Source organism: Glandiceps talaboti, chromosome 6 (assembly GCF_964340395.1).
Source record: "Glandiceps talaboti chromosome 6, keGlaTala1.1, whole genome shotgun sequence".
Lineage (NCBI taxonomy): Eukaryota > Metazoa > Hemichordata > Enteropneusta > Spengelidae > Glandiceps > Glandiceps talaboti.
The window spans coordinates 8582402-8599882 of record NC_135554.1 but is presented as its reverse complement, the minus strand read 5'-3'; the positions used below and the strand labels follow the sequence as shown (position 1 = coordinate 8599882).

Below are 17481 nucleotides of genomic sequence, written 5' to 3'. Positions count from 1 at the left end.
ATTAACGGTGGGTGTGCACTGGTCATCGTAGTTGTCATTGTAACAATTATTGTGATTGTTGAATACAGAAACGAAAGGTAAAACACTGAAGCCATAATGATAATGAGATGAGTTGCATCTTTGACCAGTCATTAGTAATGATGAATTTACACATAATGAGACAAATGATGACTTTATAAATATATTTGCACACACATACACACACACACACACATACACACGCACGCACGCACACATACATACATACATACATACATACACACACACATACATGCATGCATGCATGCATACATACATCCATCCATCCATCCATCCATCCATACATACATACATACATACATACATACATATATAAGTGCATAAGGAACTTGTGAGACAGTCCGAATAAATAGGTGTAATCCGACGTTTCGAATGAAAATTCTTTTTCAAGGTATTCGAAGGCACGACATATTAGGTAAACACCTGAATATATCTGAATGTTATGGAACAGAACGACAACCGCGCGTGATAAACGGTTATACGTGTGAAAAGATCTAATATTCGCACGCACCAAATAGAACCCAATAGAACATGCCCGAAATATAAAATAAGCATGATTAGACTGGTAATGATGTGAATAATCTATTAATTCAAAGGGGTTCCAGCATTCCGAGACGGAAAATGATAACCTCTGCCTTCAACCTCAGAAGATTCTCGCTAGAACCCTTACAAAATCCTGAAATAGACATATCTGATACACTGTGATCGTTGTTAATAAAATGCATACATACATACATACATACATACATACATACATACATACATACATACATGCACATGCAGGCAGGCAGGCATGCAGATAGACAGACAGACAGACGTTAATAAAATCATTCCATAAAGCTCCCAAAGAATGATTGATGTGCAACTACACTGCCCTACTATATGTTATTTGCTGCACCCAATACGCTCATATTTTTTCGTAAATCTTCAAAACTAAAGAATCTAGTTGTCGGTGGTCGAGTGGTTAAACCCTTCGCCTCTTACCACTGTGGTCGGGGTTCGAACACATTCAGGGTCTGATTAAAGTTTACCATGCTGTAAGTCAGAAGAGTGTCGTTCAGTTTTAATCTACCAAACAACACAGGTTCCTCCAGCATTAAGGATTGTTTTAGTATTGCAGTCTAAGAGATTGGATGATGTTTTTAAAAAAAAATATGCAATATATATGGATGAAAATAATCAGGTTGTAAAACTGTTCTTTTGTGAATAAAGTTGACAATTGGAGAAAACCTGTGATTTGAGTGTGGATCTTGTCGGTGTTGTTTTGAATGTAGAATGCAATACTTGAGCTCTTTCCTGTCTAGTTTTCCATAATTATTTCTAATAAGTATTCCCACTTCAATACTAGTGAGGTTGCGTCGATAAATCAACAATCGTTTGGAATTAGATTTCCACAATAGCAAAAGTTCCATTCCAAGTCCTTTCACTGGTTTAGGTGGTAGAGGTGCTGGTCACGTGTCACAGGAAATAAATGGGTTTAAAAAGTAAATCATCACACACGTACATTGTTGTCATACTTGGCTGGCAATATTAAACTCACAGACAAAAATATCCTCTCACATAGTAGACGACTGACCAAGAAGATGTATTATGCAGAAAGAAGTTTATTGTTTACGCATTGAAGAAGAAAATATCATATAATTATAATGTCTTCAACAACTCTCCATTGAACCTTTAACTCAGAAAGTATTCATTTATTAGTAATTTATACCCTTATTCCCAGAATCTAGTTATGTATATATACACTTGAAACATTGACGTTTGCCAATGTCCTCAAACTCATCTGCCTAGCATGTAAACGTTTCTTTAAATGAAAAGCAATCCCGAATCAATATTATCGTGTTATTTTTTGTTATTCCTTTCAATAATGAATGGAAAATGGGACAAATGCATATGTTTGGAAATTGTTACATGTCTCAAATCTGTCCCACTGGATGGTATTTATAGGCAATAAGAGAAACTGAACGAAGAACAGATAGACTGGACTTGTAATGTAACGTAATGAAAGCTTCCCTTGTCAGGAGTATACAAATTTCCACTTTGATGATCACAAAGTAACGTTTTAAGGTACTGTGTGTGTGTGTGTGTGTGTGTGTGTGTGTGTGTGTGTGTGTGTGTGTGTAATATGATATTAATATCATAAAAAGCATTTTCTATATATCAATTTCGCATATTAATTCTATTCTGTAAGAGTCATGTTGGATTTCTGTCCCAGGTTATTAAATGGTAAAAGTGTGTTCATTATTGTTACATAATATTTCAGGAAATTGACAGTGTTTACATAAATCTAAAAGAAGGACAATAAAGAAACTACACTAAATGTTAATGCTCTACATTATATGGTCATATTGTGCCGTATTTATAGCTCTGTCTAGTCCTGGCAAAACTTGAATTCTCCATTACTTCCCCAGCCAGTGGAATATCCAATGTTGTTAACAGGCAAAGGGTTGGGATCAGTCCATTCCATAAAGGGTGCCTGGCCTTCTCTACCAACCTTGATAACACCATTGTTGTAGGTTATCCAAAATCCTCTGAATTCATTTGGTGACAGGATGGCAGGAGTACTAGCTTCTACTTTCTGTTGACTCTGTTTGGCACGTCGTATGACAGATTTCGTATTTGACCATCCACCAATGACGACCTCGTACAAGGCAGGCTTATCCTGTGGTCCAGCAGAGAGTGCAATATGGACATCATTGTTTGCTTTGGCTTTAAAGTCAACACGTGTAATAGGTGATGATGATGCAAGATAACGGTATTGATATGTTGTATCGGTAGAAAATTGCATCAGGTTTGGGCATGCTGTGAAGATGAATAGAAAACAGTTATTGTATGTTTTTGTTGTTTAACAAACAAGCCAACTAACAAACCAACCAAAAAACAAACAAACAAACAAACAAACAAACAAACACACACACACACACAAACAGAGAAAGAAACATACAAACAATATCCAAACATTTCTTGGTATATGCTTATTCTTATTAAGAGAAATGATATCTAAATGGGGGTCTTGTTGTCAATTGAAGAGAAAGACTAACAACAACACTATGAACCTCTAGATTTCAAAAGACAGAAGTTATAAATGAAATCTTCCTCAGCAGTTTTTTCTTTATAGTATCAAAGTTACCTGTTGATCGTAGATTCAACTATATTATGAGGGCATGACGTAAATATTATGTAATTTACCTTCAGTAGATTCTTCAACACAGAACTCAAATTGTCCATTACTTCCCCAGCCAGTGGAATATCCAATGTTGTTAACAGGCAAAGGGTTGGGATCAGTCCATACCATAAAGGGTGCCTGACCTTCTCTACCAACCCTGATAACACCATTGTTGTAGGTTATCCAAAATCCTCTGAATTCATTTGGTGACAGGATGCCAGGAGTACTAGCTTCTACTTTCTGTTGACTCTGTTTAGCACGTCGTATGACTGATTTCGTATTTGACCATCCACCAATGACGACCTCGTACAAGGCAGGCTTATCCTGTGGTCCAGCAGAGAGTGCAATATGGACATCATTGTTTGCTTTGGCTTTAAAGTCAACACTTGTAATAGGTGATGATGATGCAAGATAACGGTATTGATATGTGGTATCGGTAGAAAATTGCATCAGGTTTGGGCATGCTGTGAAGATGAATAGAAAACAGTTATTGTATGTTTTTGTTGTTTAACAAACCAACCAACCAACAAACAAACCAAAAAACAAACAAACAACAAACAAACAAACAAACAAACAAACAAACAAATAAATAAATAAATAAATAAACAGAGAAAGAAACATAAAAACAATATCCAAACATTTCTTGGTATATGCTTATTTTATTAAGAGAAATTATATCTAAATGGGGGTCTTGTTATCAATTGAAGAGAAAGACTAACAACAACACTATGAACCTCTAGATTTCAAAAGACAGAAGTTATAAATGAAATCTTCCTCAGCAGTTTTTTCTTTATAGTATCAAAGTTACCTGTTGATCGTGGATTCAACTATATTATGAGGGCATGACGTAAATATTATGTAATTTACCTTCAGTAGATTCTTCAACACAGAACTCAAATTGTCCATTACTTCCCCAGCCAGTGGAATATCCAATGTTGTTAACAGGCAAAGGGTTGGGATCAGACCATTCCATAAAGGGTGCCTGGCCTTCTCTACCAACCTTGATAACACCATTGTTGTAGGTTATCCAAAATCCTCTGAATTCATTTGGTGACAGGATGGCAGGAGTACTAGCTTCTACTTTCTGTTGACTCTGTTTGGCACGTCGTATGACAGATTTCGTATTTGACCATCCACCAATGACGACCTCGTACAAGGCAGGCTTATCCTGTGGTCCAGCAGAGAGTGCAATATGGACATCATTGTTTGCTTTGGCTTTAAAGTCAACACGTGTAATAGGTGATGATGATGCAAGATAACGGTATTGATATGTTGTATCGGTAGAAAATTGCATCAGGTTTGGGCATGCTGTGAAGATGAATAGAAAACAGTTATTGTATGTTTTTGTTGTTTAACAAACCAACCAACCAACAAACAAACCAAAAAACAAACAACAAAAAACAAACAAACAAACAAACAAACAAACAAACAAACAATCAAATAAATAAATAAATAAACAGAGAAAGAAACATAAAAACAATATCCAAACATTTCTTGGTATATGCTTATTCTTATTAAGAGAAATTATATCTAAATGGGGGTCTTGTTATCAATTGAAGAGAAAGACTAACAACAACACTATGAACCTCTAGATTTCAAAAGACAGAAGTTATAAATGAAATCTTCCTCAGCAGTTTTTTCTTTATAGTATCAAAGTTACCTGTTGATCGTAGATTCAACTATATTATGAGGGCATGACGTAAATATTATGTAATTTACCTTCAGTAGATTCTTCAACACAGAACTCAAATTGTCCATTACTTCCCCAGCCAGTGGAATATCCAATGTTGTTAACAGGCAAAGGATTGGGATCAGTCCATACCATAAAGGGTGCCTGACCTTCTCTACCAACCCTGATAACACCATTGTTGTAGGTTATCCAAAATCCTCTGAATTCATTTGGTGACAGGATGCCAGGAGTACTAGCTTCTACTTTCTGTTGACTCTGTTTAGCACGTCGTATGACTGATTTCGTATTTGACCATCCACCAATGACGACCTCGTACAAGGCAGGCTTATCCTGTGGTCCAGCAGAGAGTGCAATATGGACATCATTGTTTGCTTTGGCTTTAAAGTCAACACTTGTAATAGGTGATGATGATGCAAGATAACGGTATTGATATGTGGTATCGGTAGAAAATTGCATCAGGTTTGGGCATGCTGTGAAGATGAATAGAAAACAGTTATTGTATGTTTTTGTTGTTTAACAAACCAACCAACCAACAAACAAACCAAAAAACAAACAAACAACAAACAAACAAACAAACAAACAAACAAACAAACAAATAAATAAATAAATAAACAGAGAAAGAAACATAAAAACAATATCCAAACATTTCTTGGTATATGCTTATTTTATTAAGAGAAATTATATCTAAATGGGGGTCTTGTTATCAATTGAAGAGAAAGACTAACAACAACACTATGAACCTCTAGATTTCAAAAGACAGAAGTTATAAATGAAATCTTCCTCAGCAGTTTTTTCTTTATAGTATCAAAGTTACCTGTTGATCGTAGATTCAACTATATTATGAGGGCATGACGTAAATATTATGTAATTTACCTTCAGTAGATTCTTCAACACAGAACTCAAATTGTCCATTACTTCCCCAGCCAGTGGAATATCCAATGTTGTTAACAGGCAAAGGGTTGGGATCAGACCATTCCATAAAGGGTGCCTGGCCTTCTCTACCAACCTTGATAACACCATTGTTGTAGGTTATCCAAAATCCTCTGAATTCATTTGGTGACAGGATGGCAGGAGTACTAGCTTCTACTTTCTGTTGACTCTGTTTGGCACGTCGTATGACAGATTTCGTATTTGACCATCCACCAATGACGACCTCGTACAAGGCAGGCTTATCCTGTGGTCCAGCAGAGAGTGCAATATGGACATCATTGTTTGCTTTGGCTTTAAAGTCAACACGTGTAATAGGTGATGATGATGCAAGATAACGGTATTGATATGTTGTATCGGTAGAAAATTGCATCAGGTTTGGGCATGCTGTGAAGATGAATAGAAAACAGTTATTGTATGTTTTTGTTGTTTAACAAACCAACCAACCAACAAACAAACCAAAAAACAAACAACAAAAAACAAACAAACAAACAAACAAACAAACAAACAAACAATCAAATAAATAAATAAATAAACAGAGAAAGAAACATAAAAACAATATCCAAACATTTCTTGGTATATGCTTATTCTTATTAAGAGAAATTATATCTAAATGGGGGTCTTGTTATCAATTGAAGAGAAAGACTAACAACAACACTATGAACCTCTAGATTTCAAAAGACAGAAGTTATAAATGAAATCTTCCTCAGCAGTTTTTTCTTTATAGTATCAAAGTTACCTGTTGATCGTAGATTCAACTATATTATGAGGGCATGACGTAAATATTATGTAATTTACCTTCAGTAGATTCTTCAACACAGAACTCAAATTGTCCATTACTTCCCCAGCCAGTGGAATATCCAATGTTGTTAACAGGCAAAGGATTGGGATCAGTCCATTCCATAAAGGGTGCCTGGCCTTCTTTACCAACCCTGATAACACCATTGTTGTAGGTTATCCAAAATCCTCTGAATTCATTTGGTGACAGGATGGCAGGAGTACTAGCTTCTACTTTCTGTTGACTCTGTTTGGCACGTCGTATGACAGATTTCGTATTTGACCATCCACCAATGACGACCTCGTACAAGGCAGGCTTATCCTGTGGTCCAGCAGAGAGTGCAATATGGACGTCATTGTTTGCTTTGGCTTTAAAGTCAACACTTGTAATAGGTGATGATGATGCAAGATAACGGTATTGATATGTTGTATCGGTAGAAAATACCAATGGCTTACACTCTACAAGCAATGTGAGTAAGATGTAATGAAATAGTTTAGGTCATTTGTTAACTGCTGGGTTAAAAGAGAATACTGGAGCGAAAACAACAAACACATCTAGGTTCAATTCATGTGAAATGTTTCAAGTAATAGTGCTTAATCATGGCAGTTGTTAAGTGTTTGAATTTCGGCTTGAGACTGAATTTGACCGCGAATATACAGTGCAATATATTATAACATTACAACAAATAGGTAAAAATCCTTGATGTAGCAAACAGTTAGTACAACAACAACAACAACAACAACAACAACAACAACAAAAAATTATTATTAGTTTAATATTATTGCGGCACGTTTCAAATTTAAGAGCAAACAAAAAAACACAAGAAGAAAACAAAGACAAACAAAGACAAACTAATAAACTAAATAAATATATTAAATAAACAACAGTTCTTACATTACAAAAAGATAAATAAACCATAATTAATTAATTAATTAATTAATTAATTAGAGCACATCGCGATCAACGTACGCTTCACGTACAGTAAACTATAAGAATAATTACCTGCTATCGGGTCATCCATACAGAATACGAATTGTCCATCACTTCCCCAGCCTGTAGAATATCCGAGGTATTTAACTGGTAAAGGATCGGGGTCAGTCCATTCCATAAATGCTTCCTGGTCTCCTTCTTTACCAACCCTGATAACACCATTGTTGTAGCTAATCCAAAATTCTCTGAATTCATTTGGTGACAGGATGCCAGGAGTACTAGCTTCTACTTTCTGTTGGCTCTGTTTACTACGTCGTATGACTGATTTCGTATTTCTCCATCCACCAATAACGATCTCGTACATGGCAGGCTTGTCCTGTGGTCCAGCAGAGAGTCCAATATGGACATCATTCTTTGCTTTAACTTTGAAGTTTACCGAGAACTCAGTTAGGGGTTTGTCGAAATATCTATATTGGTATGTTGTATCGGTTTCGAAAAAGCCCAATTCCACGCATGCTGAAAACATAATTTAAAGTAATATATCATATGCTTGATATGTATGTATGTATGTATGTATGTATGTATGTATGTATGTATGTATGTGTGTGTGCGTGCATGCGTGCATGCATGCATGCATGCGTGTGTGTATTTATATATGTATGTATGTATGTATGTATGTATGTATGTATGTATGTATGTATGAATGTATGTATGTATGCATACATGCATGCATCGCATTAATGCACGGATGGATGGAAGGATGACATACTGAATGACTGGAGGATGATGGGTGAGTTGGTATAGGTGATGATAAAATCATGCCAATTTCGTGAAACACAAAATCAACATTGATATGGAATGAATGTGACTGCACTGTTCCCGAGTTTAGGCGACAGGAAACATTGGTCATGTCATAAAACCAAGAATTTCTTTTCACTAAGGGCTCTTTGTTTGACAGAATTAAGAAGCCAGGTAGTTATAAAGAGAAATGTATGATCGTGTTTGAAGTGACGATGCAAGTCGAGTTCTAAAAAAGTGCGACTGTTTCATTTCATTGAGCTTGGCATCAATGTTCAGGTCTATATGGTTTAGTGTAGAGAATTAAGTTTATGAATAATGTTTGTGCATTACTGTTATTTCAGGAAGAATCGATTATGATTTTCTTGTCATTAGAATTGTGTGTATGACGTCCGCGCGTTTTGCATTGCGCATTCTTATGCGCATGACAGTCGGTATTGGTGAGGAACGATACATTAAATTTCTAAGTAGTCTTCTGTCGAGTGTTTGTATTTTTCTTCCTTAAGGAAGAGATATATTTATGGGTGGAAGTCTGTGTGTCTGTGTGTGTGTGTGTCTGTCTGTCTGTCTGTCTGTCTGTCTGTCTGTCTGTCTGTCTGTCTGTCTGTCTGTCTGTCTGTCTCTGACATCGTTTTCTCCATAACGGCGTGCTCAATTGAAACGAAATTTTGAAAACGTATTCCGTAGGGTAATGGCAAACTTTGATTAGGTTTTGGTAAAAATCCCGTGAATATTAATGAGCAATTTACGTAATTAATGATTTTCGGTAATCAGGCTATATCTCAAGAATGCACGCTTCAAATTCATTATAACTTGGTACACACATTTGCGATACCAAAGCGCACCTGTCCTGAAAATATTACTAATGTAGCTTTTAGTTTAATAAGTAATTGGCATATTTTCGATTGGCCACAAAAACAAAAAAATAGTTTCTCGTCAGGAAATGTCATCTAAAGTGGTGCAACTTTATAACCATTTTCTAAAACACGACTGGCCCAATCCAAACAAAATTTATTGCATGTATTCTGTAGGGTAGTGACAAGAACTGATTAGGTTTTGGTAAACATCCCAAGAATATTAACGAGAAATTTACATAATTAATGGTTTTCGGTAATTAGGCTATATCTAAAGAATGCACACTTCAAATTCAATATAAATTGATACATGCATTTGCGATACCAAAGCACACTTGTCCTGAAAATATTATTGATGTAGCTTTTAGTTTTAAAAAATTATTGGCATATTTTTGTAGGCCACTAAAAAGGAAAAAATAGTTTCTCATCAGGAAATGTTGTCTAAAGTGGTACGACGATGCGCTTATTTTTTTTTTACATTCTCAACAAATGTCACAGTACATGTTGTGGTTGGCCAGGAGATCACTAACAGCAATGAGCAAATAGCAATCAATGAGAAAAAATAACTTATTACATATGTTCTGTTGTATTCCAACAATTGTCTGTAGGAACGACAATCTCAAAACTTTGCCCTTACGGAAGACATTCAGTTTACATCTGGTATGATATTATGATAACAAGTCAGCATGGATCTTTCTCATTGTAGGAGAAACAATTAATATATTATAATGTAAAAGTAGGTACACATATTGCTGTATAATGTACGCTTTCTTGTCCAGTGTCTGACACACACATAAATCAACTCTCCATCGCGTACACGGTAAAAACACCTAACTTTGTACACACACCTACACAGGTTCCAATATTGACACTGAGTGAAAGTGGCCATATGGATGAGAATTTGGTATTTATTTTGGATTTTTATTTGATAAAACAAATTCACTATGTTTTTATACTTGAAAAAATAATGCGAAAGAGCATATATCAAGCCCATGTTCATAACTCAATACATTGCAAAAAGATGGAAAAAGTGTAAAAAGTGTTTTATTGTACGTACAATAACAAACATTTTATACATTGTTTAATGTTTTGCAGTTTATTGAGTTATGAACATAGACTTAGTATATGTTATTTCACATTATTTTTTCAAGTAGAAAAACATAGTGAAGCTGTTTTATCAAATAAAAATCCAAAATAAATACCAAATTCTCATCCATATGGCCACTTTAAAACTTTAGACACTTTCAATCAAGCAACTATTATTGTGCGCTAAAATACATATTTATCATTCAATAACATCAAAATGTGGAAACCCGGTGTCTATTGCTGACTACATTACTTTCGGTTTCATAAACGTCGTTCCTTCTCGGACATTGAGATAAAAAATAAACAGATTACATTATATAAAAAGAAATGAATATGCACGTGCTTAGCTAATAAAATACATGTCAGGATTTCTAGACAGAAAATAAAATCCCAACAGCATTCCTTGTGGGAAAATACAAAAAATCCTGATGATTGAAGAAAAAAATATTTCTTAATCATTTGTCCAAAGAAAAGAAACCAAAAGGCGAATTGAGGTCATTTGCAAATTTCCTCGAAGGTCATATACTGTAGCGGGAAACAATTTTTTTAATGCCAAAGACGAAATCTTTCACAGTGAGTCTACGCAATGAACGAGTGTGACGCGTTAAATTTTCATTATTCTACTATTTTTTGCATGATTTTGATGAAATCTACCAAAGTAACACAAAATAAGGACGGAGCTATACTATGAATCCAAAATATGGTCAAAGGTCAGTCAAAACGCGCCATCTGCATCCAACTAAACAACACCTTTTACCATAAAATAAGAGTAATAATAAGAGTTAGATGAAAAATAATATGGTGATAATATATTGACGACAGAGTGTTACAATTACACTTCACGTAGCGTTGACAACAGAGTGTTACAATTACTCTTCACATAACGTTGACAACGGAGTGTTACAATTACACTTCACATAGCGTTGACGACAGAGTGTTACAATTACACTTCACATAGCATTGACAACCGAGTGTTACAATTACACTTCACATTGCGTTGACAACACAGTGTTACAATTACTCCTCACAGAGCATTTAGATAAGAATATATGGTTAATTCTAGTAGGTTTCGAATTTTCGAGGTAAAGAATTTTGAACGAAAAATTGTGTGAAAATTTACATATAATTGGTGATGTTATCCACTTTTAGCGATTTCTAGCTGTTTAGGGAACATTGTGACCCCTTTTTTATTTTCAGATTTGAATTCATTGCTATAATATTCTAGACACGTGCAAAGTTTCACTTTGAATCTGTGGTTTAAATGAAATTAGGAAAAATAATTTGTTTGAAATCTTTGAATACAAGTACTTACGGACACATTCTTCTTCTCCATGCTATGACATGTAGGGGGAAATTGACAAGTGATCAGAAACTCGAATTGAAAGAAAATTGTAACAATTGAAAGTGAAAATGTCGCATTTGCGTAGTATCGCAACCGATTATATTAAATTGCACATAAACAGACAACACTAGTGGATGTACATGCATCCACATAATACATACTACCTACATACATACATACATACATACATACATACATACATACATACATACATACATCTCGATTAATAAATGCAATCGGATGTTGCGAATCAACATTCTTTCCCGTAGGATATCAAGGCAGGATATATAGTAGGTCACCACCTGACTGTATATCTAAATGTTATGGAGTAGAACGAGGCACTATAGGTTCTTATTAATGGTAAAATACGCGAGGAGAGATCTAAAAGTCACAGGCACCAAAATTAAGAACCCTATATGACACGACTGAACGATAGAATAAACATAGTTAGATATTAGGGAATGATGTAAATAATCTATTAATTCCATAGAGTTCCAGCGTTCCGAGCTGGAAAAATGATTTCCTCCTCCTTCAACCTCAATCGATCCTCATCACCAGAAGCTGTAAAAATTCCTGAAATAGACATATCTAATACACTATGATCGTTAGTAATAAAATACACAGATACAGGATATATAGTTACAATTCTTGAGACGGAGATGTTCCACAAAACGATCACCAAGGCGACGTACAGTCGAACCTATATACAAAAAGCCACATTTCTGGCATGTCATGTAATACACTACGTTAGTACTGATACAAGTAAATCTACTCGTAACATGCACACTGTTCTTAGGCCAAACACATGGTAAGTATTAATACTAAAATGTGCCACATCGAGTACGAGTACGATCTCATGGAAATGAACCAGCATTAAATCTGTATTGGTAACCGACAGTTGGGTAGCCACGTTGGTGGGAAGTACGTGCACAATTCAGCAGACTTTTCCCTGAAATCCAAATCGCTACTACAAATACGACGTAATGGAAGTAATTGTGAATAGGGAATGCAATCTTTACACTTACGTATACACATACATACATACATACATACATACATGCATACATATGCATGCATGCATAATACAACTATTTTGGTGTTGTATTTATTTCATAAAATTCATGTCAACTTTCCTACGATACCTGTGGGTTTATCCGAGAATACAAAACATATAGCGGAGAACGTAAATTTACGACTTCTATTACAGGAGGGTAGTTGTGTTTTTGAGAAGTAAGCTTGGATTCATGGTGAAAAGAATAAAATCCAACAAGTGTTACTGTCACTGCCTTTAAAAGGAAACTATTTTCTAAGTGACTGCAGTGTTCGTACGTACATTGTCTACAAACGAGTACTTACCACAGCTGGGGCGAACATGCCAACCAGAAAGATCAAAATAAGTGTTCTCGCCATGACTAGTAGACTCGATGGGGAAAGCACATCAGACATACCAGAATTTAAAGACCCCTCGAATTGAAATAATGCCTTAATATCTCATTTCATATTCAACGGAAATTGAAGTAAAAAATTGACTTCGTGGCAGTGGAATACAAATACTGACTACCATTATATTTTTTAAATCTCCGTGGGTAGATGTTAATTATGGCACCGGTAACAGTATAGTCGATCCTGAACAAATACGTGCTAGCATTAATTCTACAAACACCAAAATTACATATATCAAATTATCTTTTGATGACATGTTTCTAGTTAGATGTTATTTGATGTAAAGAAATTAAGGTTAGGTAGTCATGCAACTGCACCGGGTCCTGTGTACCATGACCATTTGAAACACACGTATTAGTAATAAAATACACAGATACAGGATATATAGTTACAATTCTTGAGACGGAGATGTTCCACAAAACGATCACCAAGGCGACGTACAGTCGAACCTATATACAAAAAGCCACATTTCTGGCATGTCATGTAATACACTACGTTAGTACTGATACAAGTAAATCTACTCGTAACATGCACACTGTTCTTAGGCCAAACACATGGTAAGTATTAATACTAAAATGTGCCACATCGAGTACGAGTACGATCTCATGGAAATGAACCAGCATTAAATCTGTATTGGTAACCGACAGTTGGGTAGCCACGTTGGTGGGAAGTACGTGCACAATTCAGCAGACTTTTCCCTGAAATCCAAATCGCTACTACAAATACGACGTAATGGAAGTAATTGTGAATAGGGAATGCAATCTTTACACTTACGTATACACATACATACATACATACATACATACATGCATACATATGCATGCATGCATAATACAACTATTTTGGTGTTGTATTTATTTCATAAAATTCATGTCAACTTTCCTACGATACCTGTGGGTTTATCCGAGAATACAAAACATATAGCGGAGAACGTAAATTTACGACTTCTATTACAGGAGGGTAGTTGTGTTTTTGAGAAGTAAGCTTGGATTCATGGTGAAAAGAATAAAATCCAACAAGTGTTACTGTCACTGCCTTTAAAAGGAAACTATTTTCTAAGTGACTGCAGTGTTCGTACGTACATTGTCTACAAACGAGTACTTACCACAGCTGGGGCGAACATGCCAACCAGAAAGATCAAAATAAGTGTTCTCGCCATGACTAGTAGACTCGATGGGGAAAGCACATCAGACATACCAGAATTTAAAGACCCCTCGAATTGAAATAATGCCTTAATATCTCATTTCATATTCAACGGAAATTGAAGTAAAAAATTGACTTCGTGGCAGTGGAATACAAATACTGACTACCATTATATTTTTTAAATCTCCGTGGGTAGATGTTAATTATGGCACCGGTAACAGTATAGTCGATCCTGAACAAATACGTGCTAGCATTAATTCTACAAACACCAAAATTACATATATCAAATTATCTTTTGATGACATGTTTCTAGTTAGATGTTATTTGATGTAAAGAAATTAAGGTTAGGTAGTCATGCAACTGCACCGGGTCCTGTGTACCATGACCATTTGAAACACACGTACATCGTTTGGCATGATATGATCGAAGGGTCTATATCATGGAGCGGAAAGAGGAACACTCTAGCGCTTGATAGCGACATTTTGACTATTGATTGACAGCGAGGTCAAAGTGGCGATTTGACCTAGATTGTGCCAACTGCTTTTCCTAATACTGTATTGTGTGAATACAAAATTGAAAACAAGTCTTCATATAAAGCATAGCCCCCCCGCCCCAAGTGTGACTAAATGGAGACATGATTTAAAAGAAATCGGTGGCAAACAAATAAGTATTACAAAGTATTTGTGATAATGCAGGGAATTGCTGGATTTCAGTAACAGAACCTGAAGATCCAGGTCTGGGTAAAAGGTCAATGTATAATAGAAAGGTTAAACCTAGTAGATACTTTAATGTAGTCTCCATGCATGTATTAACGTGTTTGAGTTAATTGGTGAATCATGCTTACTCACTACAAATATGACTGCCATTAAGTGAAAAGTGATATGAGCACCAAAAGTAATCCATGTGTATGTTTATCCGGTTCTGCATTATCTATAGACATGATCATGATCTAAAATACATTAGCCAGACACACAATGGCTACAAAGGGTCTGTAATATGTAAGCACTAGCTTAATTTTGATGGTCTATGAATAGAGTCTGATTGATGCTATCCAGTTATGAAGTATTAAATATAGCAATTTGTTACTACAAATGTGGCTGCAATTTAGTAAATATTACATGAGTACCAAATATAATGCTTGTGTATTCTTCTTTTCTTCAATATTACTTGCAAAATATGATTTACTGGGTGTACGATATTACAAGTAAGTCATTATATCTATTTTTGTTTAAAAAGTTTTAGAAAAAAGAACATTTCAGTTGCAACTTGTACAGCTTTGCGTAGACTTCAGAGTCACTCTCGTTGGTGTTATTTGCTTCAGGTCAGTCATTTAATTTCGGTTTTACTTTTTTATTTTCCCCATAAATAACTGACAGTTTTATTATCTGTCAAATTTCCATTGTGTGCTATTTATTGTTACTTTCTAACATTCGTTTAAATATAAGGGTATTCTCTATATTTACTTTTAATATCAATTTTAGAACCGATGCATGACAAGTTATTGCTTAACGTAAAATTTGAGATATTGTAATAACAAGTGTCTGTAAAGCTGCCTTTGACCTTTGTGATACCCCTTTAAATCTACTTTGCATCATGTGTCGTTTATCTTCAAAGGAGAAATAGGTTTTATGGAAAAATAAAAAAAAAGTAAATCCAAACTGAAATGACTGACCTGAAGCAATTAATACCGACAACAGCGCCAATATCTACACCAAGTGAGGAACGAATTGAACGCGTAACAACAATGAAATTATTCGAGTCAAACAACATCATTAAGCATAATATGTTGCATTAAATTATAATTGAAGGGACATGAGCTAAGGGAGTGATCAGTTTTTACGACCGGGGGTGGGCCGGTGACTTTTTGTTCATGTTGTACTTAAAAATAGTGACCCCCTGCAATTCATTCACAAAACAATCCAACCCCCCTCTGACAAATAAAAAAACACAATGACCCCCCCCCCCCATCTGTTGACAAGAAACACTCTTTTTGTTCTTGCAAAAGACACTCTATTCTCAAAGCATAATACCGCACACTGCACAGTTAATTTTACATGTTACATTTTCAGTAATTTTAAAGTGTATCTGGTAAATTGCTATCCCAAATCCATTGCTTCACATGTATAAAGCTCTTTAGATAGGAACCCTATGAAAAGTATTATTGTCTGTTCACGGACGTACAAAATATTCATGGTTTGGTAACCAAACGTTCTAGGATATCTCTTAGATTGAGTGAGCTATTAATATTTATTAATTCAGCTAATTATCAAGTACAATATTATAAATGAAGTTAATATACTTGTAAACCCATGTCCGTAACTGTCACACATAATGATATACTAACATCATATAATGAATTGTTTACATCATATAAAGATATGTTCACATCATATAGTCAAAATATTGTTTTCTTTAGACTTAACACAACTGCTTTCCATACATGTACACGTTTGCACTCCTCAAGGCACCTGTTTGTCCTGTTCATAATTGTTCAGTTTAATAATGGCACTGATTCAAACCTCCACCCCCCCCCATTCATTGACCATGCTGATAATTTTCAAAGGTTTTGAATAATGAAACGTGACAAATGTCATGAGTTTATGTTATATTTGAATGTATAGTATATTTGTTACTTTGGTGTCTAAGATGGGGATACTGTTATCTTACTATGATTGTTCCATAGTTAATTGTATGCTGCAGCGATCTCTGATATTGATATAGTCATGGAATTAAGCTTACCTTTCTTTATAGATGCGTTGGTGTCATCTACATATCGATACCACCACAGGAGAGTCAAATGTTAGCGAGGGTCTCTTTTTAGAACTTCTCCATGTAAACATTGGCCGCTATATGGGCGATCGATGATACTGGCGAACCCATGGTAGCACTTTGGCGCTGACGATACATAGTACTATAGACGAGTTATGTGTTGTTTAGACAGAATTCTGGGAGTTTGCAGATATTTCTTGTTGACATGGGGGTTCTGGCTTGGAAGCAGAATCAAACACGTTTTTGTTGTGACAAAGGCGAGTGTATGTTTGTTGTGTGTGTTATGTCAAAAATACTCTGGTATTTGTCTTTGCATCAAATTTAATACGTATACGTAGGAAATCCCTGTGTGAGTAAAGGGTGGTAAGTTTGACATAGGTGACGTTTGACATAGGTGACGTACGACATTATTACCATTTCTATGGTGCAACTGTACTCTCAGAGTTTATATCAAAATAATAGTTCTGGTATAAAGTTATATTAGTCGTATATTGTATAGACTGCTGCTTTTCTTCG

The 17481-nt window shown here is 35.3% G+C and overlaps 1 protein-coding gene across 1 annotated transcript; it reads right to left on the bottom strand.

Annotated features, from left to right (window-relative positions):
- Positions 1-2131: 2131 nt before the first annotated feature.
- Positions 2132-13102, bottom strand: LOC144436758 (uncharacterized). The gene is made up of 9 exons (XM_078125616.1): positions 12967-13102; positions 11581-11602; positions 7603-8046; positions 6621-7058; positions 5769-6209; positions 4925-5365; positions 4073-4513; positions 3229-3669; positions 2132-2841 (listed from the first exon to the last, which is right to left on the bottom strand). The coding sequence occupies exons 1-9, from the start codon at positions 13054-13056 to the stop codon at positions 2411-2413; spliced, it is 3189 nt and encodes a 1062-aa protein (XP_077981742.1). The 5' UTR covers positions 13057-13102; the 3' UTR covers positions 2132-2410.
- Positions 13103-17481: the final 4379 nt, after the last annotated feature.

Excerpts from the sequence above, each read along its gene's own strand:
- LOC144436758 (XM_078125616.1), bottom strand. The coding sequence starts at position 13,056 with ATGTCTGATGTGCTTTCCCCATCGAGTCTACTAGTCATGGCGAGAACA. Across the intron at positions 7,059-7,602 it reads TATGGATGACCCGATAGCAG|AGTGTAAGCCATTGGTATTT; the intron begins GTAATTATTCTT and ends CATTGCTTGTAG. Across the intron at positions 2,842-3,228 it reads TGTTGAAGAATCTACTGAAG|CATGCCCAAACCTGATGCAA; the intron begins GTAAATTACATA and ends TCATCTTCACAG.